The following is a 27,443-nucleotide window of genomic DNA, read 5'->3' on the forward strand; positions in this document are numbered from 1 at the left end:
GAATGAATCCAGAAAGTTCCGTTTACGTCTCACATATTTACGTCCTTCTTTAAACAAGGTGTTCGAAGCAGTGACCCATGATAAAAATTGCAACAATGTTATTTACTTCAGTTTCAGATAGATAATTAGACATATATGCATCGTTCAGGATTTTTTATTATTATATACTATAAGCAAGATTGAAACTAAATTGGCAAATACAGCAAAGACAAATCCAAAAAGTTTCTTCTAAAAATATATATAAATCTTGTGTGAGTTCACGTGTTGGTGAGGCGTTCAGTCTATGATAATGTTGATAATAATGATAATGTTGATAATAATGATAATGTTGATAATAATGATAATGTTGATAATAATGATAATGTTGATAATAATGATAATGTTGACAATCCTGACACAACAGTAGCTAATGTAAAAATTGCTGCTAATGTTAATAATGATGGTTTTGCTGAAGTAGCCTTACCTGTGTTACAGGTAAAAATTGATGATAAAAGGCATAAGTTAAAAATTGTAACTGCATTATTGGACCAGGGATTCCAGCGTACTTTCATTAAACGTAAATGTCTTGATGGTATGAAAGTACAGATGGGAGATCCCACAACTTTAAAATTATCTGGTTTTCTCTCGGATAAAAGGTCACAATTGTATGACGCTGTTTATGTAACTGTCAGGTTGGGCAATGAGAAAAAACGTGTTAATGCAGTAATTGTAGATAGACTTCCAGAGAAAATATCTACAGTAGGGCTTAGTAAAGCTACAGAAAGACTTTCACATAACGTAATTTTAGCACTTTCTGGTGTAAGTGATGATTCTGTAGGCCCAATAAATATTTTGATAGGTAGTGACTATTATGCCTCCTTTGTAAAGGGTATGGTAAAGAAATGTGGTGTTACCCTTTTGATGACTGCAGGAGGCCATGTAATGTATGGTAGGATTCCTCGTAATAATAATTCATGACTAGAGGAAACTACAAATACCATAACTGTGTGTCTTACTCATGAAGTTGTACCCCAGTATAATTCTTCTAAAGAGGATGGTGTTGAGCCAGTGCATACATTGTGGGAATTATACAGCATTGGAATAAATATAAATGAAGACTAAACCATCCAGAATTGCCCACTAATTACAGAATGGCATATGGACAGTTAAAGGCTCAGCTCCGCAAACTGAGTAAGACACCAGAATTGTTAACTGCCTATAATGATATAATTGCTGAACAATTAATTAATAAATTTATAGAAGAGGTACCTCCTGAGCAAGCCAAAATCCATAGGTCACTGGTTCGTATCCGGTTCGAAGGACCAACGGGCAATTAAATGTGGAAAATTGCATTTATCTGGATGTAACTCATAAGGTACATACCAGTAAATGGTAACAAAGATAATTATTATTTATCAAAGTTACATAGACAAGTAGGAATTTGGGACACCTAGGTCACAAAAATGTCCCCCTTCGATACCTACAACTGTCATATCCACAAGTTGCTCTAGACCTATAATTACAAATGAAATGTACATACACACCAGGAATTCTGGTAAATATATAAGTTTGTGGACTGTATATTAAAATTAATAAATTATTACACATACACATTTATATAACAGAAGGAGAATATATCTTAATATCACTCACCAATTTGACTGGACATTAATGTGTATCATACTCAAAAACCTCATTCTAACCAAATTTATGAAGATAATGCTGTCCAGAATTATAACACAAATTTAGATAGCTTATCTGAGGTTCCTGAAGCTGTCTTGTCCAGTCGTCTGATATCTCAAGGTATGCAGGAATGCACATCCAACAATTTCGGCTCCTATTTGAGAGGTGTCAGCCCAATTTAACCTCTAGAGCGACGAAAATTCTTCAGATTATTCACTAACGTTTCTTGTCCAATTCAAACAACAATGGCAAGTCTCCTCTGAGCAGGTGCAGGGCTTCCCATTTTCGATAACATAATTTTTATTAAATACAATGTTTTAATTTACATACAAATACACTATTTACGGAAAATATACTATTTTCCACAAGTCATGTAAACAAGCAATTTTCAGACAGACATATAAATTTGTTCAGTAGTTTTCAGCGAGCATACAGTAGATGCTGTAGGCATATATTAGAGCTAAATTGAGTAGATTTAACCTTCGGAAATGCAGTAAAATAAAGCAATGTGACTGTAAACTTTGCGTTGAGATAACGTTTATTTAGGTTCAACTTACAGGTGTCTCTGCCAAGTGCTATTTTAGACAAAATAAAGTCAAACATTGTAAATTATTTCCACAGTTTGTCTTCATTTCTTCTGGGATTTATTGTCTTGTTTTCCATTAATGAATGGTGCTATGAAACACCTAATTTGTTTTGATTGTTAATATTTAGCTGTGATCATTACCCAACCTTTCTAGTAACCAACAAATCCAAATTAGTTATTAACACCATAAATATTTCAATCAGCCTCCATGAAGTGGTATCAATGAATAATTTTACCATATCAACAAACGCCAGTGATTGGAGATAATTCATTAATAATTAATAATAATAATAATAATAATAATAATAATAATAATAGCAGTAATAATAATAATAATAATAATAATAATAATAATAATAATAATAATAATAATAATAATAATAATGGTACTGATGTGTCCAAGCTTTCCTTTAAAAAATCCCATGCCTCTGTCATAAACATTGCCCCTTTAAAATCAAACAAGCCACAAGCAAGAGATGAAGTAGCCTTTGGCTAACCAATAACATCCTCAGATTCATTGACATGAAACATGCATATGTAAAACAAGTGGATTAATTCCCAAAAGTATTCAAGAGATATTCATTATAACTTACCATACTTATAAAGACATCTAAAGCGGCGAGGGTGTTCGGTAGCTCGATCGCTCACACGCTGAGGTCCGGAGATCGAATCCCCTGTACGGCTGAAAAACATATGTTTTCTGAAGACACCACTTGTCCATGTTCACCTGTCAGTATAAAATGGGTACCTTGGTGTTAGTCGACTGAAATGCTCTGCATAGCAAGCGGGATTCTATGTAGTAGGATGTCAACTAGGCCTGTATACCTTGTACATGAATTTGTAGAAATAAAGATATTATTATTAACTTTATTGTGCCAGTAGGTTCAAAGAAATAAAGAGCAACAGCAATAAGACCTGGAACACCCTCTCTAATTTTGGGCTCCCACAAAATTTAGTACTTACCTTAGCGACAATTACCAAGGATTGCTCTACCTATCCCCAACAAATTATACACAGGCAACTTCGGTACTAAACGCACTTAAAAACACTGCTGGTAATTAAGTGAGTATATCACCTTTCATATATGACATAGATGTCCATGTGTTATCACCTATCATTGCAGTTCTGTTTAATAAATCTATTGAAATCAAAATAAACTTAAGCTTACACGATTTACCCCAATCCATAAAGGAGGAGGAGACCCAGCAAATATTTACAACTATAGGCCAGTCTCTAACTTGGCTAGCTTCTTCTCAGAAAAAAGTACTAATGATGCTATCCTAACGATGTTTGACTCTGTCTATTCACTTCTAGAAAATAATGAATATATAATGACCCCATTTACTGATCTAAAAAAAAAAGCATTCGAGACTGTAGACCACAATATCATTCTGACGAAACTAGAACATTATTGAATCAGAGTTCATGATCTCACATGAAGTCCTGCCATACAGACATACGGTAGCATGTGACTGTGAATGATACTACCTCATCAACCCAAACTATCAACATAGCGCCACAGGGTAGCGTCCTTGGCCTACTATTATTTCTCATCCATGTACATGATCCACCAAATACCTCCCAGTAACTTAAACCAAACACTACAGTCAACGATGATCTCGAAAAGATTTGTGCCTTAATTGGGACAAACAAACTTTCTCTCAGTATTGACAAGACCTTGTTTTTTAACACCTCAGTTTAACAGGCTAAGAGCTGTTATCATACTTAAGCTCTTTGTAATGCTTAGCCTCATCTTAGATGTACTACCACCCCCAAAAATTAACACTCAGGTACCTACCTACTGCTAAGTGAGCAGGAGCAACAAGTGCAAGTAAACACGCCCAATGTTTCTACCCGTGCCGGGAATCGAACCTAGGATGTTATTTAGGAATGCCGCTAAAAACGCTCAGTTAACGTAAAAATAAATAATTCACTCAAAGAAAGAACAGACGAGTGAATAAATTCTTAGGTATACACCTTAACGGCAATCTAAAACTCAACACTAAGAAAATTTCCAAAACTGTGAGTATCCTATCGCAAATATTCTACTATGTTCCCAGACAACATTACTCACACTGTACTACACTGTAACTTATCCTCATTTCACTGAAATAAACTTATTACACCAACTACGGCTTACACTAACCCCTCCATCTCCACTAACCCAGTAACTTTATCCACCCTTACCTCTTGCTTACTCTTAACCTTCGCAAATTTCTATTTTAGCGCTTCCTTCCCTATAATAATAATAATAATAATAATAATAATAATAATAATAATAATAATAATAATAAATTACTATTATTATTATTATTATTATTATTATTATTATTATTATATATCAGTATGATACAATGTTTTACAGATATGGGTGACATAATTATGCATGCATAAAGACCATAGTTGTGTAGAGCATTTCGGGCAGCGTTGTATGACCCCTTACGGGTTAACACTTGATTTAATTATAAAAATAATGTAACTTAACACACTGAAACAATACATGAAATAAATACGTTTCTGATATACCACACGTTAGACTCAACCTAAGAAAGCTATGTAAATAAAAGTCCCTAAAATTTGCAACTTCCTTCCAGACGATGCAAAAAGTTCCCTACCTGACACCTGCTTCATAACTATACTTAAAAAGCAACTCCTTAATTTTACCTAAATTCTTCATAGACAAATTAGATAAAATTATACTAGCATTCGTTCTGTTGTCTTGACTATTACAAATATAGTTAAACATGTGCAATAACCACTGCAAATGTTTCACAAAATTGGTATAAAATGACTCAAAATGTTCTTAATTGTTACATTCAGTGTCAAAGATGACAAACTGAAGTATTCTGGTACAACCATCCTAAATAAATAATAGATATAAATTAATTTTAATGTTGCCCGAAATGCTTTATATAAGCAGTGGCTTTCTGTGAATTAAGCCAGTAATGTCTACTAATTTTATAACAACTGTATACTACACATTTTAGAAATAAAGATTATCATCATTATCACTTATGTCCATTGTGTCATTATATAATAGTCACTGAATAATTGGTTATAATTATAACCATTATAACCTGTAAGCCAGCGGAAGGCCTCGGTCAGATGACCAAAAGCTCCAACTGCTGGGTCATCACATGATTAAGTTGCCCAAAATATTCTGCATAACAAGGAGCTTTCTATATAGTATGTCATTGATGTCAGCTACGGTCTGTATAAAGTGTATCATGTACTTGTAGAAATAAAGATAATAATAATAATAATAATAATAATAATAATAATAATAATAATAATAATAATAATTATTATTATTATTATTATTATTATTATTATTATTATTATTATTATTATTATTATTATTATTATAACCCAGCTGACCCTTCTGGACTTGCTCACCTGTCAGTAAAAATGCATGGGTGGAACTGTTGGGCATGTTTCCTCACACCTGTTGTCCCTGTTCACTTAGCAGTAAGTAGGTACCTGGGTGTTAGTCGACTGGTGTGGGCCGCATTCTAGGGGACAAGATTAAAAGGACCACAATGGAAATAAGAAAGACAGTTCTCGATGACGCTCTGACTATATTGGGTTATCCTGGGTGGCTAACACTCCAAACAAATCTTATCTTATCTTAAATCTGGTGGAAATATTCAAGCGCTGAGGGGAAAAAGTCGTCTGCACATTACATCTTATCTTAATCTTATCCTACACTGTGTATGATGACGTTAATTAAAAAACTCTAAATTATGAACTAAATGAATCAGAATTTTGAACACAACTTTTTTTTTCATATAATCTAACACTTTATACAATACTTGTGGAAATTATTTAATTTCCGAAGCTATAGTGCCTAATAAGTGTTTAATGTGCTGATTTGGGTCAAAATGTATTTGAAAATGGAATAGAACCAACAGTTCCCTCTGCGCCTGCACGGATGTGCGGGGGAACAGGTCGACACAGGGCATGGAGAAGCGGGAGTGTTTTGAATGTAGTGAAGAGGCTGTGAAAACATGGGACCAGGAAATTGGCGTTCACGGCGGTCTAAGGATTAATATAGGCCTCACTTCATAATAGGAAGTGTCGTAACTGTTCCTGGTGAAGAGTGAGGGAACGTGATTTACGGGACCACCGTAATAAAGTGGTAAAATGAGTGAATAATGGTAGGACCGGGGGTGACTGGCGCGTCGCCATGGAGTGTGTCCCGGGCTAAAATACCCGTGGTTTAATCACTCATCGGTCTCAGATCTTAATGGAGCGGCCTCCAATGTGTATAATAATTAGGAGACATTAAACCGTATGGTAGGCTAAAAAGTAATCAGTGATAATAACACCTAGATAAGAGAATGTGTGAAGTGAAATGAGTCGCCGTTCTCAGAGTGAGCATCTGTTTATTTCGTGTTCCTGTCTCGAGGATAGTGAAGTTTTTATGGAGTCACGACTTCTAAACCGGGACAAACCAACGGATACCTCGTCCTGCTGGAATAAGAACCGTGTCGGTGTAGCAGGACATCGAAATGAGATGGTGAATGGAGGAAATGAGGAGCATCAATCACCCACAGTTAAGTAACCCTTCTAGTTATAGCAGACTGATACTGGCCAGTTAGGTATGTTGTAATTGGATAGATTATGGGTGATCCAGCTACATCAAGTGACCACCAGAGAATATCTGGTAAGTGGTGGGATTATGTACAAATGTTTTTCTTCGATGGATATATCCATGTGTAACCTACCCCCCCCCCTTCATTCAGTTAAACTAATATAATCTATACAGTCCACAATTAATTAGTAGCGCCGTACTTGTGGGTGCTATCCAATTTATACTGGTCTCGGATAGATATGGATAAGATTGTGAGGGTCGAGGGGGCCACATGCAGTGACCAGAGGTGGTTAAGTTTTCTCACATGTCTACACGGGGTGACTACGGTAAACAATATAGTTGTTGTCTCCCAATGAGATTACTCTATGCATGCAATGTTGAGATACGTACAGGTAATCACCCTAGAAAATTTTCCATAATACTGTTAACGAGTATTTAGGTAAAGAATTGCACAGGATTCAAAGTAATTTTTCACAGCCATAAGTATTCATAAGAATATATATAGTGTACATGCAAAGTTGCTTCTTCCTCAGACTCTGTTCATGTAATATATCCACTTGTGTCTGATAGTTCTGTGAAACGCACAACAAAATGAATAATAAAAAAAACTGTAGCCAATTACCACCATCCCATGACTCACACGCCTGATTATTTCTCATAGTTAGCCCAAAATATAAATTTTTTTGTGAAAGTATTTGTGAAAGAAAACGTAAATTTATAGTAAACTAAACTGAATGATTCTAAAAGCTTTTTACCGAGATTATTAATCCAGGATAACCGGAGAAAGCGGTCGTTCGTGCATTTTTGGGGCCATTTATGTGTCTATGAGGGCGTCCGTGAGGGCGTCCTCCAGAACATCGAGGGAGGAAAGCATCAGGGAAGAAGGGTTGGGTAGAGGGGATAGAAGCTAGGGTGACTGAGAAGAGGGGAGATAGGGAAAAAAGAGAGAGAGGGAAAGGAGGGATATAGGGAAAAAAGAGAGGGGAAGTGTTCACGTATTTTTTCTGTATTTTTCTGGATTACTGGGAGTTACGTGGTGTTATTGTGTGTTACATAGTGTTGCTGTGTGTTACATGGTGCTATGGTGTGTCCACGTTGTGTTATTGTGTATTGTGTCGTGATGTTTGTTTTGTGTAGTGGTACTGCATTCACCTAACTGTGGTTGCAGGGGTGGAGTCATGGCTCCTGGCCCCGCCTCTTCACTGGTCTCTACTAGGTGACCCTCCCTGCTCCATGAACTTTATCATACTTCTTCTTAAAGCTATGTATGGATCCTGCTTACACTATATCACTCTCCAGACTATTCCACTTCCTAACAACTCTATGAATGAAGAACTTCCTAACATCCCTTTGACTCATCTGAGTCTTCAACTTCCAACTGTGTCCCCTTGTTACTGTGTCCCATCTCTGGAACATCCTGTCTCTGTCCACCTTGTCGATTCCTCTGTGTCGTCAGGTCGATGGTGTTATTATGTGGTGGTATTTTGGGCTTAAGTTTTTAAATTATGCGTTGGGTAGAGTTAATGCGCTTTTTTATGTAGCTTTTATGTAGTGTTATTTGGTTATCTTGTGTTATGGCTTGTGCGGCTTTATCGTGTGTTGTGGGGTGTTACTGTGTATTGCTATCGTGTGTTGTGGGGTGTTACTGTGTTGTGTGGTGTTACTGTGTGTTGTGTTATGTGGTGTTATTGTTAATTATGTGGTATCGTTGTGTGTTATGTGGTATTATTCGGTGATATATGGTATTATTCGGTGATATATGGTATTATCATTGTATCCTGTGGTAGTCCCTGGACCCGTTTTGTTCCTGTGTAATTCCTTTGACTACCGCCCACAAAATGGGTATTGGGTGCATAATAAAGTTGTTAAATTAACTGTGGTATTATTGCGTTAAGCAGTGTTATTATGTGTTGTGTGGTGTTACTGTGTGCTATGTGATGTTGCTAATGCATTATATGGAATTATTGTGTGTGCTGTGGTGCTAGTGTGTGTGTTATGTAGTGTTACTGTGTATTACGAGATGTTACTATGTAATGTAACGTTATTGTGTGTTGAGTGTCGCTATTGTGTGCTGTATGGTGTTATTGTTTCTTATTTGGTGTTAATGTGTGTTATGTAATGCTGTTGTGTGTTGTCTTCAAGAAGGCAGCACCTGATCAGCCGGGCTGTGGTTCTTACGTCGGTTTACGTGCGGCCAGCAGTAACATCCTGGTTGATCAGACCCTGATCCACCACGAGGTCTGGTTTGATTTGATTTCGTTCGGATTTTTAACCCCGGAGGGTTAGCCACCCAGGATAACCCAAGAAAGTCAGTGCGTCATCGAGGACTGTCTAACTTATTTCCATTGGGGTCCTTAATCTTGTCCCCCAGGATGCGACCCACACCAGTCGACTAACACCCAGGTACCTATTTGCTGCTAGGTGAACAGGACAATAGGTGTAAGGAAACGTGTCGGAATTTCCACCCGCCGGGAAAACCGGGCCGCGGGGGCGTTGACCCCTGAAACCCTTTCCAGGTGTACTCCAGGTGTGTGGTTCAGTAGCTACGGCAGGTTCAAAGGCTGCCTTCCAGCAGAGCTGGAGTTACTATCAAGTGGGTGAGAGGATATCGTCAGACATTCCACTACGATTCATTAACAGTTTCAAAGGTAAGTGGCGTAAGTGTGTATCATGTGAAGGTATTAGTAAATATATACCTACACACTTCACTAACGCGATCCACTTTCGTCTAAGTAGAATACACCAGAGTTGGCTGTTGTAAGCCAAGCGGGGGAAAAAAAAAACGTTATAGGAACCATTTCAAGAATGGGTTATATGCCCTTGGTCATTTAGCTCCTGCAAATGCTAGGCATAGCATGAACCTTTTCTAGTTAAAGTTCACAAATATGAAAATTTGAAACATTACCGACTGAAGCGTTCTCGAGTCATGAGCGAAATGAAAACGAAAGTTTTGTGGAATAGAGAAACAATGAGGAATCACTTAAGGTAAATCTTCAGAGATACCTAATATTACGTGAGAATTAGTCAACTGTCGTCTATCATTTCTTAAAGGAGGACCGGAAAGAACATAACGGAAATAAACAATCTACGTAACTCTCCTGGGATATTCTGGGTTAATAGCTTCTCGGGGTTAACAAGCTGGAAAATGTCTTCGTCTGTTGGTTCTTCTTGTGAGTGTAAGGCAATTAGAGGGAATCTGCATACCGAGTCATGGCAGTTAACATGAAAATATTGGAAAAAATCAAGCTTTAAATTAAATGCAAAATACACTTTAGAGAGCAAGTTTCACGTAAAATAGATAAAATAGATAAAAGACAATTTTTTCCCCATTACCTTTCTCCGGATAAGCTGAATCATAGCCCAGTGGACAACGATATATGTGGGATGTCCATACGAAGTGATGAATGGTGTTAAAGATGTTCTGGAGCACTTTCACTCACTTTAAATACATTCAAGTATAACTTTGTGGTATGAATGTAACTACAGCTGATGAAAGTTCCATGTTAAACTGAAGTGGTTTCCACGTTGCTTTTATATATATACATATATATATATATATATATATATATATATATATATATATATATATATATATATATATATATATATATATATATATATATATAAATATGTATATATATATATGTATATATATATATATATATATATATATATATATATATATATATATATATATATGTATATATATATATATATATATATATATATATATATATATATATATATATATATATATTTTATTATCACACTGGCCGATTCCCACCAAGGCAGGGTGGCCCGAAAAAGAAAAACTTTCACCATCATTCACTCCATCACTGTCTTGCCAGAAGGGTGCTTTACACTACAGTTTTTAAACTGCAACATTAACACCCCTCCTTCAGAGTGCAGGCACTGTACTTCCCATCTCCAGGACTCAAGTCCGGCCTGCCGGTTTCCCTGAACCCCTTCATAAATGTTACTTTGCTCACACTCCAACAGCACGTCAAGTATTAAAAACCATTCGTCTCCATTCACTCCTATCAAACACGCTCACGCACGCCTGCTGGAAGACCAAGCCCCTCGCACACAAAACCTCCTTTACCCCCTCCCTCCAACCTTTCCTAGGCCGACCCCTACCCCGTCTTCCTTCCACTACAGACTGATACACTCTTGAAGTCATTCTGTTTCGCTCCATTCTCCATATATATATATATATATATATATATATATATATATATATATATATATATATATATATATATATATATATATATATGTATATATATATATATATATATATATATATATATATATATATATATATATATATATATATATATATATATATATATATATATTTAACAAGTCGGCCGTCTCCCACCGAGGAAGGGTGACCCAAAAAGAAAGAAAATCCCCCCCCAAAAAAGTACTTTCATCATCATTCAACTCTTTCACCTCACTCACACATAATCACTGTTTTTGCAGAGGTGCTCAGAACACAACAGTTTAGAAGCATATACGTATAAAGATACACAACATATCCCTCCAAACTGTTAATATCCCAAACCCCTCCTTTAGAGTACAGGCATTGTACTTCTCATTTCCAGAACTCAAGTCCGACTATATAAAAATAACCGGCTTCCCTGAATCCCTTCACTAAATATTACCCTGCTCACACTCCAACAGATCGTCAGGTCCCAAATCCATTCGTCTCCATTCACTCCTATCGAACACGCTCACAAGTGATATTGATCAATAACAACACTGCACTCGCCATGCTGCTTTGGCCTGCCTCATGGTGGGCGAAAACACATGAAGCCCTAATCCACTGGACCATACGATCCTTAATATAGAATACTGCTCGTTGTACTAGTACACCAAACAGGGACTAGAATGAAATTAGGCTAGAGTCATCCACATCACCGTATGTCGTTGGGTAGCGAGTACAACACCCAGTTCTGCTGGATGCACTACTCTTAAGGATTGGGTGGTTCTGTGGCGTCATGAGTTTTCGCCCACTATAACTCAGGCCAAAGCAGCATGGGTTCGACTCCTTGACTAGTCGCAATGTTGTTATTGATCAACACCACTTGTTCGAGGGTACAATAATATATATATATATATATATATATATATATATATATATATATATATATATATATATATATATATATATATATATATATATATATATATATATATACATACATATATATATATATATATATATTATATATATATATATATATATATATGTATGTATGTATGTATGTATGTATACCAACTCGTACATCGGCGTCAACTTTAAACATCTTGCGTTGCATCAACATATTGTTCGTTTCCATGACAACAGGTTCTGACAAAAGGACAAAACAAAGCTGATCCAAATAGATCCGTGTTACCTTGTCGATTTAGAATGTTTCCTGCAATTTCATTTCCATAGAATGTATTAACGAACCTACTAATAATACACAACTCGTGTTTGAAATGCGCGTAGGAAGTAATGTTGAGCACGAATTACCTTTTATCACTGGCGTATTTGTGACGCTTCACAAACCCGATTTGGTGAAAATAAGTTTTAATAAACTGTGCACGTAGTGTATATGTGTGTCGCTGTTCCTCTAATATGTTTAGGGTTGAAGCTGCTTCCTGACTTTTCTCATGTCAAGTTCAGGCAGTGATGACTTTTTTGAGGATGAGGACGCTGGCAGTGAGCCCAAGGCAGGCAAGCTGGAAGACACTCAAGCTCAGGATCCTAAGGACAACAGCAGTGACGGTGATAAATACTCGAACGACGAAAGCGAGTCCTCTGCGAGTGATACGAACGGTGGAGACAGTGAAAGCCGAGAAAACAGTGTAAACGACGAGGAAGACGACATACAAGAGGACGTGCAAGAAGAGAGAGAAGAAAGTGAGAGCGATGATGAAGCGGAAGACGGTGATGGTGGCAACGAGAGTGAAGAGCTGGAAAACCTTTTCAATGGGTCTCCTTCCCCCACCTGTTCCTCAACACCTGCACCAGCCTCCACCTCAGTACTCCGCCCCACCTCAGCTAACAGTCCCATGGAAGTTTTCCTCAGATCACAGTCCTCCTCCACACTCCTGCCTGATGACACACTTGGCGGAGGTATTTATTTTTACACTTTTGACATTGTTTGATTTGTAGTTGATATTTGCAGCAGTTGCCAATAATTATCTAACTAATAACTTAATAAAACACAGGTTATAAGAAGAAATAGGAAACAACATACGTTGTCCTTAAGTATTCTAATTAAAGTTAAGCTGTGTGACCCTTGTGGGTTTAGCGCTTACTTTTGATTGTAATAATAATAATAATAATAATAATAATAATAATAACAATAATAATAATAATAATAACTACAGTATAATAACTAAAATAAAATATTTCAAAGACTTCATTATTAGAATCAAATTCTAAGTGGCAAATATCATATATAACAAACACGTAACTCATCATCCGTCAATGTTGGGGCTGAAGCCGCGCTCCGCTTCCTTGGATCACATCTGCTTGCCTCTCATCCCCCAGTCACTGTATAGGCCCCATACTGGTCTTGCGCTTCCCCAAAATACAACAGTAATATGATAAATAAGAAACTTGTGCAACACTTGTGAATCATTATTTTTCCATAATAAAGATTATAAATTAGTGGACAAGTGATCTTGTCGGTTTTCTAAATTATTTATTCAAATAACAGTAATAATCTTGGATGTCAAGGCTTGTGTGCAACTTTCAGCTGATGTGTATTTATATAGTGGAGTTATGTTGGACACAAGCTCTGGGTCGCGTACACACACACACACACACACACACACACACACACACACAGGTTAAACTTTCTTATCAAGCTCCTCTATTCAATAGAATTTTTGTGGAACTACGACTAAAACACCGCGTGGTAAGACAAAGTAAGTACTGTTCATTTCTGGATGTACCTTTTCAGCTGCATTTACAAAACAATCACACTGTATAGAAGAGGTTTACAAGAGAGGTTACTGTAACCCCCACCTCCCCCGGCTGAGAGGTTACTGTAACCCCCACCTCCCCCGGCTGAGAGGTTACTGTAACCCCCACCTCCCCCGGCTGAGAGGTTACTGTAACCCCCACCTCCCCCGGCTGAGAGGTTACAGTAACCCCCACCTCTCCCGGCTGAGAGGTTACTGTAACCCCCACCTCCCCCATCTGAGAGGTTACAGTAACCCCCACCTCCCCCGGCTGAGAGGTTACTGTAACCCCCACCTCCCCCGGCTGAGAGGTTACAGTAACCCCCACCTCCCCCGGCTGAGAGGTTACTGTAACCCCCACCTTCCCCGGCTGAGAGGTTACAGTAACCCCCACCTCCCCCGGCTGAGAGCGTACTGTAACCCCCACCTCCCCCGGCTGAGAGGTTAAAGTAACCCCCCACCTCCCCCGGCTGAGAGGTTACAGTAACCCCCACCTCCCCCGGCTGAGAGGTTACTGTAACCCCCACCTCCCCCGGCTGAGAGGTTACTGTAACCCCCACCTCCCCTGGCTGAGAGGCTACAGTAACCCCCACCTCCCCAGACTGAGAGGTTACAGTTACCCCCACCTCCCCTGGCTGAGAGGTTACAGTAACCCCCCACATCCCCCGGCTGAGAGGTTACAGTATCCCCCACCTCCCCCGGCTGAGAGGTTACTGTAACCCCCACCTCCCCCGGCTGAGAGGTTACAGTAACCCCCACCTCCCCCGGCTGAGAGGTTACTGTAACCCCCACCTCCCTCGGCTGAGAGGTTACTGTAACCCCCACCTCCCCCGGCTGAGAGGTTACAGTAACCCCCACCTCCCCCGGCTGAGAGGTTACAGTAACCCACACCTCCCCCGGCTGAGAGGTTACTGTAACCCACACCTCCCCCGGCTGAGAGGTTACTGTAACCCACACCTCCCCCGGCTGAGAGGTTACTGTAACCCCCACCTCCCCCGGCTGAGAGGTTACAGTAACCCACACCTCCCCCGGCTGAGAGGTTACTGTAACCCACACCTCCCCCGGCTGAGAGGTTACTGTAACCCACACCTCCCCCGGCTGAGAAGTTACAGTAACCCACACCTCCCTCGGCTGAGAGGTTACTGTAACCCCCACCTCCGGCAGAGAGGTTACTGTAACCCCCCACCTCCCCCGGCAGAGAGGTTACTGTAACCCCCACCTCCCCCGGCTGAGAGGTTACTGTAACCCCCACCTCCCCCGGCTGAGAGGTTACTGTAACCCCCACCTCCCCTGGCTGAGAGGTTACTGTAACCCCCACCACCCCCGGCTGAGAAGTTACAGTAACCCCCAGCTCCCCCGGCTGAGAGGTTACTGTAACCCCCACCTCCCCCGGCTGAGACGTTACTGTAACCCCCACCTCTCCCGGCTGAGAGGTTACTGTAACCCCCACCTCCCCCGGCTGAGAGGTTACTGTAACCCCCACCTCCCCTGGCTGAGAGGTTAATGTAACCCCCACCTCCCCCGGCTGAGAGGTTACTGTAACCCCCACCTCCCCCGGCTGAGAGGTTACTGTAACCCCCAACTCCCCCGGCTGAGAGGTTACAGTAACCCCACCTCCCCCGGCTGAGAGGTTACTGTAACCCCCACCTCCCCCGGCTGAGAGGTTACTGTAACCCCCACCTCCCCCGGCTGAGAGGGTACAGTAAACCCCACCTCCCCCGGCTGAGAGGTTACTGTAACCCCCACCTCCCCCGGCTGAGAGGTTACTGTAACCCCACCTCCCCCGGCTGAGAGGTTACTGTAACCCCCACCTCCCGCGGCTGAGAGGTTACTGTAACCCCCCCCACCCCCGGCAGAGAGGTTTAAGTAACCCCCACCTCCCCTGGCTGAGAGGTTACTGGAACCCCCACCTCCCCCGGCTGAGAGGTTACTGTAACCCCCACCTCCCCCGGCTGAGAGGTTACTGTAACCCCCACCTCCCCCGGCTGAGAGGTTACAGTAACCCCCACCTCCCCCGGCTGAGAGGTTACTGTAACCCCCACCTCCCCCGGCTGAGAGGTTACTGTAACCCCACCTCCCCCCGGCTGAGAGGTTGCAGTAACCCCCACCTCCCCCGGCTGAGAGGTTACAGTAACCCCCACCTCCCCCGGCTGAGAGGTTACTGTAACCCCACCTCCCCCGGCTGAGAGGTTACAGTCCCCCACCTCCCCCGCTGAGAGGTTACTGTAACCCCCACCTCCCCCGGCTGAGAGCTTACTGTAACCCCCACCTCCCCCTGCTGAGAGGTTACTGTAACCCCCACCTCCCCCGGATGAGAGGTTCCTGTAACCCCCACCTCCCCCAGCTGAGAGGTTACTGTAACCCCCACCTCCCCCGGCTGAGAGGTTACTGTAACCCCCACCTCCCCCGGCTGAGAGGTTACTGTAACCCCCACCTCCCCCGGCTGAGAGGTTATTGTAACCCCCACCTCCCCCGGCGTTACTGTAACCCCCACCTCTCCCGGCTGAGAGGTTACTGTAACCCCCACCTCCCCCGGCTGAGAGGTTACTGTAACCCCCACCTCCCCCGGCTGAGAGGTTACTGTAACCCCCACCTCCCCCGGCTGCTCAAAATGTCAGCGAGGCAAAACACTAATGCAGCGTAAATAGTCTACTCCCGTAACAACGTTTAATGAGCGTAGACTAAAAATAGAGTGCAGTTCTATATAGGAACAAATTCTGAAAAATAATAATGACCGTCTGTAAATATACTGGATACGAAGGTCACCGACAAACAGGACTCCGCAGAAATAGTCTTTATATAAATTTATATAAATATTTATGTAAGGTAAGCGAAAATTTGTGTATGCAGTAATTTCGCTAAAGTCAATATGAACCTAATAAAAAAAATATTTCATTGGGTTTATTTATTATTAAATTATTATAAACTTATCTAAAATATATTTAGTTGGATTAGGATAAATTAAATTGCGCTTGTTATGATAAGGTTAGGTAAGTTTTCTAAGGTTCTTTTGGTACAAAATTATTATTTTTTTTCGTTAGCATAAATGAATAAAAATATAAGTGAGTTCTTGCTAAATGACCAATTTTACCTATTCGGCACGACATATATATATATATATATATATATATATATATATATATATATATATATATATATATATATATATATATATATATATATATATATATATATATATATATAATAAAAATATTCTCTATGCTTCGTCTTTATGAAAAATAAAATACATTTAGTGTTGCTATTATTCTCCCTTAAAGGCTATTTTGTTTTCTGCTGTGGCCCAGACACTGTGGTTGCCCGGGCCATGGCCAGAAGGGAGGCAACAAGCCTGGTCCCCACCGTGGATGCGCCACTGCTGCTGGTGACTAGAACACCAGTCCACGACAGACCGGCTACAACCAGGGGCGCCAGGGACTCTGCGTCTCCTAGACCACCTTGTAGTACCAGGGGCGCCGCCTCCCCAAGATCAACACGCACTGCTAGAGGACCACAACTCACGGCCAACAACAAGGGAATAAATCAGATTATCACCATCAAAGAAAGGTCATCTACACAGGGTAAGATTACACTGCACACCAATATTATAGTTACAGCAGTAGGTATATTAGATAGTAGATGGAGATACCTGACTATTGGTAAATTTAAATCACCTGAACAGATGAAGACTTTTATATAATAACGTTTTGCTCTTAGTGTAGAGTTGTTATTTACTTGACGAAGCCTCACAGTGGGCAAAACGTCGTCAAATATACATTTTACTCTGTTTATGACTTTCACTCACCAGTGAAATTTTACTTGGAGAGGACAAGAGGGAGTGTTTTCCTTACATGTAAATTGTCAATTGCTGTATAAAGCTACATTACTACGAGAACCTGTCTCACACAGGTGGAAAGCGGCCGTCGAGTGCAGACAGCTGGTGTCCCGAGCCTGGTCACTCATCCACCACACAACCTAGGATCAAGAGCGCTGCTACCGCTGACATGGTTGGTAGTCCAGTGTGAACACCTTACTGGAGGTTAATTACTTAAATTAACCGAAGGTTAACGTCATCGTGTTGTCGAACAGATATAAGCATTAGAGTGGGTGCGAGTTGAACTTGCCTAGCATGAGCCTATAGTTTCATTCTTATATTCTTTCCATTTTAATAAGAACATAAGAACATAAGAACGAAGGAACACTGCAGCAGGCCTACTGGCCCATGCGAGGCAGGTCCAAGTCTCCTACCGGCTTAAGCCAATGCACCCAACCCAGTCAGGTCAGGTCACATTGACTTAAGGGAGGAACACGGCAACCGACCTGGTAGCACAAGCTAGTCAGGTCCAACTCACACCCACCCACATCCACTCATGTATTTATCCAACCTATTTTTAAAGCTACACAACGTTCTGGCCTCTATAACTGTACTTGGGAGTTTATTCCACTCATCCACAACTCTATTACCAAACCAGTACTTTCCTATATCCTTCCTGAATCTGAATTTTTCCAACTTAAAACCATTGCTGGGAGTCCTGTCTAGGCTAGATATTTTCAGCACACTATTTGCAACCCCCTTATTTATTCCTGTCTTCCATTTATACACCTCAATCATATCCCCCCTAATTATACGTCTTCCTAGAGAGTGCAGATTCAGGGCCCTTAGTCTATCCTCATAGGGAAGGTTTCTGATACATGGGATCAACTTTGTCATCCTCCTTTGTACATTTTCCAGAGCATTTATATCCATTCTGTAATATAGTGACCAAAACTGTGCAGCATAATCTAAATGAGGCCTAACCAAGGATGTATAGAGTTGAAGAACAACCTGAGGACTCCTATTATTTATGCTTCTTTATATGAAGCCAAGGATTCTATTAGCTTTATTGCGAACACTTATGCACTGTTGTCTTGGTTTCATATTACTGCTAACCAGAACTCCTAAATCTTTTTCGCAATCCGTAATATTAAGATCTACATTATTTAGTTTATATGTGGCATGGTTATTGTTCTGTCCAACATTTAGAACTTTGCATTTGTCTATATTAAACTGCATCTGCCACTTCTCCTACCACTGCATCAGTGCTCTAATGTCCTCGTCAGATTGAATTCGACGGCCTATTTTGGTGTCATCGGCAAACTTGCCGATGTCGCTCTTTATGCCCTCATCTATGTCGTTTATGTAGATTGTGAGCGGCAGGGGGCCCAACACTGACCCCTGTGGAACACCGCTAGTGACGCTTCCCCACTCTGATTTCTCCCCATTTATGCAAACTCTCTGCTGCCTATTTGTCAACCATGCCTCTATCCAGGAAAAAATTTCTCCTCCTATTCCATGTGCCTTAATTTTCCTCAATAGTCTCTGATGTGGGACCCTGTCAAAAGCCTTACTGAAGTCCATATACACAATATCATATTCATTACCATGATTTACCTCCTCAAATACCTTAGTGAAAAAAGTTAATAAATTCGTAAGGCAGGAACGCCCCTTTGTAATACAGCTATCCTTTCCCTTCCCTTTCTTGGCTCAAACCTGATTATCTCCCATTCCTCACACGTTGTATGCCCCCTTACGGTATTAGCGCTTCACATTAATTAAGATACCTACAATTATATTTATCAGCAATACGTTAAGTAATTATTATTTTGTATCTAGTAGGCCTAGCTGACTAGAAACCATATATAAATATGCTGTGTTCCGCCACCTTCCAGTTTTATGATGAAAGTACACAATAACTTACCAAGTTTCTATTTAAGACATACGCATGAACGAGAACAGTTGTGAAATGAACCTGCCTAGCAAGGCCAGGTGGACCTCACTAGCACGATCCAATAGAACCTGCTTAGCAGGTTGGCCAGTAGACCAACAGCAGTGTTCCTTTATTCCTATATTTTATATTCCGATAAATGTCAATAATTATTATTAGTTATTTTCCTGTGCTGTGCATACGGTCAGCCTCGCCAGCGACCTCTGGGGAAGTACGCCCGTAGTCTGGAGATGCTGGGGGTCAAGCTTCCCTCACAACACCCCAGAGACCACAGGTAACTGTGAGAGACACCTAAATGACTGTAAATTAATGCTTGCCACACCAGTTACTCTCCTGAACGACATATATATTATTAACCTAAAAGTTATGAAGAATAAAAAGGCCCAATAGGAGAATGAAACTTCTGGACCGAAACGGGTGACTAGTTAATGGTCCAAGTTGCCCCGGAACGTCGTCACGAGTTTCAATCTTCTATTTGCGGGTTATAAATCATGTTAAAAGTATTTCAAATGACAGACAACATTCTGTCTTTGCTTTTATTTTCTGGTTGATTCAACAAATTCATAATCAGCATGAGTCACAGGTTTAAAAACTTAAGTGTGAATTGACGAGACGGTTGATGATGAAAAGTTTCCTTGCTGCTTCAGAAGATATCTTGACGTATGTCGTCAGGACTACTTGAAGACTACCTTAAGATATCCAAAAGTAAACCATAAGGATTACCTAAAGATATCTTAAAGTACATAACGATTTATGAGGATTACCTGAAGATATCTGATAGTATTTCATCAGGACAGCCTGAAGATATCCTAAATCATATTGTCAAGACTACTTGATGATATCCTGAAGCATGTTATCATGACTACCTGAAGATATCTTGAAATATATCTTCAGGGTTTCCTGAAGATATCTTAAAACTGACTTGAAAGCCTAAATCAGCATCAACATTCTTGTTACATGTGACAATTGATCAGATTACATGGTGTGGTAATTGAGAGAGCCAGAGAGAGAGAGAGAGAGAGAGAGAGAGAGAGAGAGAGAGAGAGAGAGAGAGAGAGGTGAGGTTGTGGTCTCCCTGCAGGGCTGGGCAGAGGTCATGGTCGTCACAGTCGTGGAAGAGCAGTGGTAAGCTTCACACTCGAGTGGCACATCGCACCACCTCCCTGGAAGATGTCACCCGCGTTATACCTCAGGTCAACACTCCTGACGCACTCCACGAACTCAAAATAGGTGAGTCCAGGTGATCTTATTACTCACGAGGAGTGTCTAGTGAGTTAGCTCTGTCCAGGGAGGGAAGGAGGTGTCTCACACGGGGAGTGGGGTGTCGTTATTCTGGGTAATTTTAAGAACTCACGGTCCCTGAAACTGGAAGTTAATATTCTATTTTATTGTTTGCAAGTTTATTTGTGCTAATGAGTAGTGTTATTTTACACTATTGTGTACGTATATACTTAGCTGGAGCGTCAGATATTCTTAGAAGGAACATGAGATATACTTAACTCTAACATCAAACATACTTAGCTGGAACATCAAATATAATCTGTAAACTTTGAATATACTTGATAAAATTGCATTTCATTCTAATTATAGCAACATAATGATAATTGTATGGATAACAACAATAGTAGGAGCTTTTAATATAACAACAAATGCCTGATAGTTTTTGAGTACTGGAAGGGAGTGACGCGTGTGTGTGCCATCAGATGAGTGCCAGAGAGCCACACTGAGCCAGGCAGTGTACGAGGAGTGGTACTTCAGACGGTGTAAAGAGATAAGGTCTAACAAACTCAAGGCTAAAGATAAAATTATGGAAGAAGAAAGAAAAAAGGAAAAGGTAGGTGAAATATCCAAATTATCAGTTTTTTGAGGACTGGGGTTTTAAGTCTATCGACTACACGAAGGTCATAACACTTTCCCATGAGTGTAATAATAATAATAATAATAATAATAATAATAATAATAATAATAATAATAATAATAATAATAATAATAATATAGCTGGAACCTGAAAATCCACACCTCTCCCTAAGTAAAGCAGTGAAGGAAATTTAAGAGAATTCTCAGACAGGATAGGTAAATTACACTACCTTACATTACGTAAATCTGAGCAAGGTCAGGGTAGACATTTAAGTTAGTTTTGATGAAGAATTAAAAATCTGCACATAAAAATTCGCATAACTTGAATTGCTTACTTTTCCTGGGGCTGTAGAATACCAGTCTTCAGGTGAGTCTGTTCTGAAATTAATTTTTCTTCCGCAAGCGAGTACTGAATTCTTGTTACAGGTGAAGAAGGATCTGGAGGTAAAGGTGAGAGCTGCCGTATCCGAATGGGAGGAGAAGAAGAAACAGCAAAAGATAAAGGCGAGAGAAAAACTAAAAGAGGAAGCACATAAGAAGGACAAGGAAAAACGGTTGAAGGAAGAGACGCAAATGAAGGTGACCGCTGCAGTAATTGCCTGGGAGATGGAGAAGAATGAACTGGCAAGAATGAGACGAGAGAAGAAGAGATTAGAAGCAGAGGCGCAGAGAGAGAAAGAAAGAAAGAAGTGCTCTGATAAAAAAGAATCAGAAATGGTTAGTTTACCTCTCCATGACGGAACCCTAACACAAAATTTGCATTTTCGGTAGGCAACATTATGAATAGGTTGGTTGGTTAGTTGGATTTACAGCCTATCGACTACGCGAGGGTTATTAAGGCTGCATGTAATCAATTCTTCACAAATCATGAATAACACTCAATATGAGCCATTGAAGATTAAACTCTAAATTTATATACACTGAGATACTTTCCATGTGTATGTGCACTGCTGCTCCGGGTGCAAACACATCAAAAGAAATACGCTACAATTATTATTATTAGAATCAAGGGGAAAACGCTAAACCCAGAGGATTATACAGCGCCTGGGGGGGATGTGGAAGGCATTCAGGCTTAATTCGGGGAACTGGAGCACAGATCCAATTCCCTAAATCAAGAGCCCCTCACCAACATCAAGGAACCTTCCTTGAGGGGGAAACGCTACAAGCATACTGTTTTCCTGCTAGCGCTTCTGGAGCCTAGTTCCTAGTTTTTCCGAATGTTTTTAAAATTTGCTCTCCCGTCCACGTTACAGTATATGGAGAAAGACACCTTTTACGGTTCACGACATTTATTTTTCCACAGTTTTTTGGCATGACCATACCATTTACAACCGTCCACAGAATGGATAACAGATGCACAGTAAAGTAACCGCTTCGTAGTTAATATCTAATTGGGGATCACGCTTATCTTGGTGTCTCAATACTTGCTGTGTTTACGTGATATAAGTGAATACATGACAATTATATTTGCTCATGTCTGTTTATTCTATGCGATGAGCTAAATCTATGCGACTCGACTTGACTTAAGAAATCGTAATGACACGATTGCAAATAAACCATACCCCCGGCCGGGATTGAACCCGCGGTCATAGTCTCAAAACTCCAGCCCGTCGCGTTAGCCACTAGACCAGCTAGCCACAATAAGATTCATCCAACTAGGTATATTTCTACACCATAGGAAGGTTAGCACAGGCACCTCTGTAACCACAAATGCAAGTTTTTACAGACGAATCTCCAGCTAGCGTGGCCGTGACGAACTCTAGCTCAAGTCCCAGGTGCCTGTGCTAACCTTCCTATGGTGTAGAAATATACCTAGTTGGATGAATCTTATTTTGGCTAGCTGGTCTAGTGGCTAACGCGACGGGCTGGAGTTTTGAGACTCTATGACCGCGGGTTCAATCCCGGCCGGGGGTATGGTTTATGCGACTCGTACAGCACAAGAAATGGTGGAGAGTCTGTCTTCTGTTTTATATGCTTTTAAGAGCCATTGTATATTACCACAGTTGAAGTATTTTGTAGCTCATAAAGTCAGACAACTCTTGGACACTATTTTTAGACAACGTTTTACATACACAGCAGTCGTTATCAGACTTGGTAAAATCTGCTGTGCAGGCGAAACGTTGTGTTAATTTAAATAAAGCTTCCATTTGTTGACTGTGTGTGTGTGATATACGCACATTATATCTATATCGATATTTCAATGCCACCTACTGTTATGATGCTGAGACGATTGCAGATGAATGGTTCAGAGAACCGACATGTTGATAAATTAGACACATGTGCAACTCTTGGGTATCTTTATTGAGGAAACGTTTCGCCACACAGTGGCTTCATCAGTCCATACAGAGGAGAATCGTGAAGAACAGGAGGAGAATGAGGTAATCAGTCCCTCAACCTTGAGTCGACGTGGTCAGTCCATCAATCTTGAATAGAATACAGCATATGAGGGGAAAAGTGGCTTATATTCTATTCAAGACTGACGGACTGACCACATCGACTCAAGGTTGAGGGACTGATTACCTCATTCTCCTCCTGTTCTTCACGATTCTCCTTTGTATGGACTGATGAAACCACTGTGTGGCGATACGTTTCCTCAATAAAGATACCCAAGAGTTGCACATGTGTCTAATTTATCAACATGTTGAGACGAATGATGATTTATATACAGTTTTCAGGAAAAGAGATTTAATTGCCCTTGTTATTAACTTTCAGGTGTTCCAGATGTGGAAGCAGCAGAAAATAGAAGAAGAGAAAGAAAAGCGAAGAAAAAAGAAAGAGGAAGAAGAGGAATTGAGGAGGGAAAAGGAGCGTGAGGAACTAGATAAGAAGCAAGGTGCAGAATTGGCTTTCGAGGCCTGGAGGAGGAACAAGTTGCAAGAGGCCCACGAGAATATGAGGAAATATATGTGAGTAAGATTTTCCTCTTAGAGGCAAATTTATTGGACATCGCCAAAAGGAAAAAGATGAGCACATTCCCAAATAACTGATGCGCCATCTATTTGAGCTTAACCGTACTGCATCTTTCGGAGAGCCACTTTCACTCACAAAATGAGAAGTAAAAATTAAACCTTTGGCATCTTTACTGTGGAGACGTTTCGTCAACCAGTGGCTTTTATCAGTCCATTATGGAGAATAATCCTGAAGATGGTGGAAGACATAAAGTAGTAGTCTGAGGTGATCAGTCCCTCAACCTTGATAGGAAAAGTTCGGTCCATCAGTCTGGTTGGATCAGACAACTTCTTCAACTCTTCCTCGTCTTCATCAGACTCATAAAGCTGAAGGACTGATCATCTCAAACTGCTAATTCATATCTTTCACCATCTCGAGGATTATTGACTGTATTGTATTTATAAAGCCACTGGTGGGCGAAACGTCTCCACGTTGCACATGTGTCATATTCATCTGTCTTTTTTGTTTTTAAACCACAAATATAAAAATTTCTTATTCTTGTGGTCAGGTGTTCAACTATCCACATAACAGTGCAAGCATTTGTTAGAGAAGTCAACGAGGTAGTCTTCCTATCCTCAAAAAGTTAGCAGTTGTCCGTTGTCAGCGCTCAGGGCAATAAAACTTACGTTTTCATCATTATTTCGCTCCATTGAGCCTTTTTTGAACCAATTAGTTGCAACTGCTCTCCCTTCCTAAATTTATCAACAAAGCTTATTTATAACATGTCTGCCCTCAGAACCACAGACTCGGCGACTGCCTGTATGGTCATTTGTTGAGCTTCTGGAAAGCTTAATTTATGTGTCTTATTTAATTACTTGGTCATCTTTCCGCAGCATGGACTCGCAACTGGAGAAGTCGTCGGAAGCGAAACGGCGAATAGCACGCTCGACGGAGGCACTGAAGGCCTACGAGGAATGGTTGGACAAGGTGGAGGAACGAGAACCTCTCCGTGGCTACCAGAATGCCAGGGCCTCTGTCATGGCCCACATGCGGCCACCGTGGTGCCCTGGAGGCTCCAGCAACTCTCTGCTGGGCTGCTGACCAGGTGGTGCGCGGAGGCTCCGGTAACTCTCTGTTGGGCTGCTGACCACGTGGGAACCTGGAAGCTTCAGGTATTCCCATATACAAAGCTATTACATACAAATCTCCCAAATACAAAGCTACCCTATGCAAAATAACCATATACAAAGCTACCCTATCCAAAAGTACCATATACAAAGCTACTATATACAAAGCTACCTCATACAAAACAATCACATACAAAACTACCACATGGAAAGCTACATACAACGCCTCGGAAATATATCAAGGAAATGGCTAGGCTCGCTCACTTGTTCATTTTTTTTATGGCAACTGCCGCTGGAACTTCGTTTCTTAACCAATTCTTCTGGTTTAGTATAAACCAGAGTTTGTTATTGCCAGCGTGATTCAAGAGCACTATTTCTTTGTTACCCTTCAAGAGTGGTTAACTGATGTCGGTGAAAGGCTCCTGATCCAAGAAGAGGAATTCAACATATGTGGGACACCTGGGGATTTTTATTTGATGACGTTTCGAAAACTGGTGGCCTTTTTTTCTTCGATACAGACATGGTATCGAAGACAGCAAGAGATGCGGCAGTCATTCCCCTCCGATATTGAATACAATGTATTATGGTGATGATCTTGATCCAAGAAATTGGAGTTACCATGCCCTTGGATCAAATCTGATTACCATCCATTTTCCCATGCGCTATGTGACCCCTATGAGGTGGCTCAGCTCTGCTCTTTGGAAATAAAAATAATAATATATCAACCCCAGGCTGAGGGACTGATTACCTCAAATACCTTCTGATCTCACCATACTTTTTTGTACTGAGGAAACGTTTCGTCACTATGTGGCGAAACGTTTCCTCTATAAAGATCCCTAAGTGTTACACATTGTCTAATTTATCAAATTGTCGGTTCTCTGAACCATTTATCTACACTAATAGACTGTCTTAGTTGGTATCTTACGTTCGATCTTAATTCAGCCTTTTCAATTACAGAGTCTTTTGACGTGTTCCCTTGGGAACAGGTGTAGATTACCTGCTTGCACATAGCTTCCCAACTGTCTGTAGTTCAGTATACCGCCCCCTGTTTTCTGACAAAGGTCTATTTGAACTAAACACGCGGAGGTTGGTCTAGGACCTGGCCTCTAACCCCCCGAAACTCGACTTTAGTTAGGCTCCAGGTAACTCAGTGAGCGTCAACTTCTGTCTTAAGAGAAATAGAAAAAAAAATTAGTCAGCAATGTTGTAATAAGTACCTTAGAAAAAATCCAGCTGATCACTACACATAACGTATACTGCTGTAATTATAGCTGGCAATGTCTACTGGAATAACAGGTCGAGGTAGGATTCTTGTCTCTCAGGAGAAATAGGAAAATTTCTGACGAGGGTTTTAGTATCCTTGAGTTTGACTTAATACCATTAGACCAGCACCTGCCCCGGGCTCTCTGATCCACTGAAAAAAAACACATCACAAGATGTGTGAAAAGAATTTCTACCCCATTTAAACCCAGAGAGGTGCCTGGACGCTGCCGCTAAGTCTAGCAAGGGGTCGTCTATATAATACATATGGATGGTACTAACTATGATACTCAGATATGCCACACGACATGTAGGGGATCAACAACTATGCTGACACTAGGTGTTGCAATGATCTTCATGGGTTTAGCGCTTCTCACTAAATATAATAATAATAAAAATAAATTTATGAAGGGAGTCAAGGAAATTGGTTAGCTGGACTTGAGTCCTGGAGGAGGCAAGTACAATGCCTGCACTCTGAAGGAGCGGTGGAGATATTTACTGTTTGGAGGGGCATCTGAACTGTAGTATCGGCGCACCTCTGGCAAGACACTGATGGAGTGAATGATGTTGGAAGAGTTCATTCTCTTTCGGATCACTTTGCCTCGGTGGGAGACGGCCGATGTGTTAAAAAAATATTACCACACAGTAGTGTCACATGAAATAATTATCAGAATAATTGCATAATGCAAGAATTACAGGTATTAATAATGTATTGATGCAAATGGTCTTCCCTTATTTATATA

At 40.6% G+C, this 27,443-nt stretch overlaps 1 protein-coding gene across 1 annotated transcript; it reads left to right on the forward strand.

Moving 5' to 3' along the window:
* Window positions 1–12,139: 12,139 nt before the first annotated feature.
* On the forward strand, window positions 12,140–27,443 carry LOC128688280 (microtubule-associated protein 9-like). Its single transcript, XM_053776018.2, has 9 exons — window positions 12,140–12,969; window positions 17,111–17,383; window positions 17,712–17,809; window positions 19,756–19,841; window positions 20,649–20,797; window positions 21,271–21,401; window positions 21,851–22,141; window positions 24,137–24,330; window positions 25,207–27,443. Exons 1-9 carry the CDS (start codon window positions 12,504–12,506, stop codon window positions 25,412–25,414), a joined length of 1,896 nt encoding a protein of 631 aa, XP_053631993.2. The 5' UTR covers window positions 12,140–12,503; the 3' UTR covers window positions 25,415–27,443.

Source organism: Cherax quadricarinatus, chromosome 19 (genome assembly GCF_038502225.1).
Source record: "Cherax quadricarinatus isolate ZL_2023a chromosome 19, ASM3850222v1, whole genome shotgun sequence".
NCBI classification, from domain to species: domain Eukaryota; kingdom Metazoa; phylum Arthropoda; class Malacostraca; order Decapoda; family Parastacidae; genus Cherax; species Cherax quadricarinatus.

Excerpts from the sequence above, each read along its gene's own strand:
- LOC128688280 (XM_053776018.2), top strand. The coding sequence starts at position 12,504 with ATGTCAAGTTCAGGCAGTGATGACTTTTTTGAGGATGAGGACGCTGGC. Across the intron at positions 12,970-17,110 it reads TGATGACACACTTGGCGGAG|ACACTGTGGTTGCCCGGGCC; the intron begins GTATTTATTTTT and ends GCTGTGGCCCAG. Across the intron at positions 21,402-21,850 it reads AAGAAAGAAAAAAGGAAAAG|GTGAAGAAGGATCTGGAGGT; the intron begins GTAGGTGAAATA and ends TTCTTGTTACAG.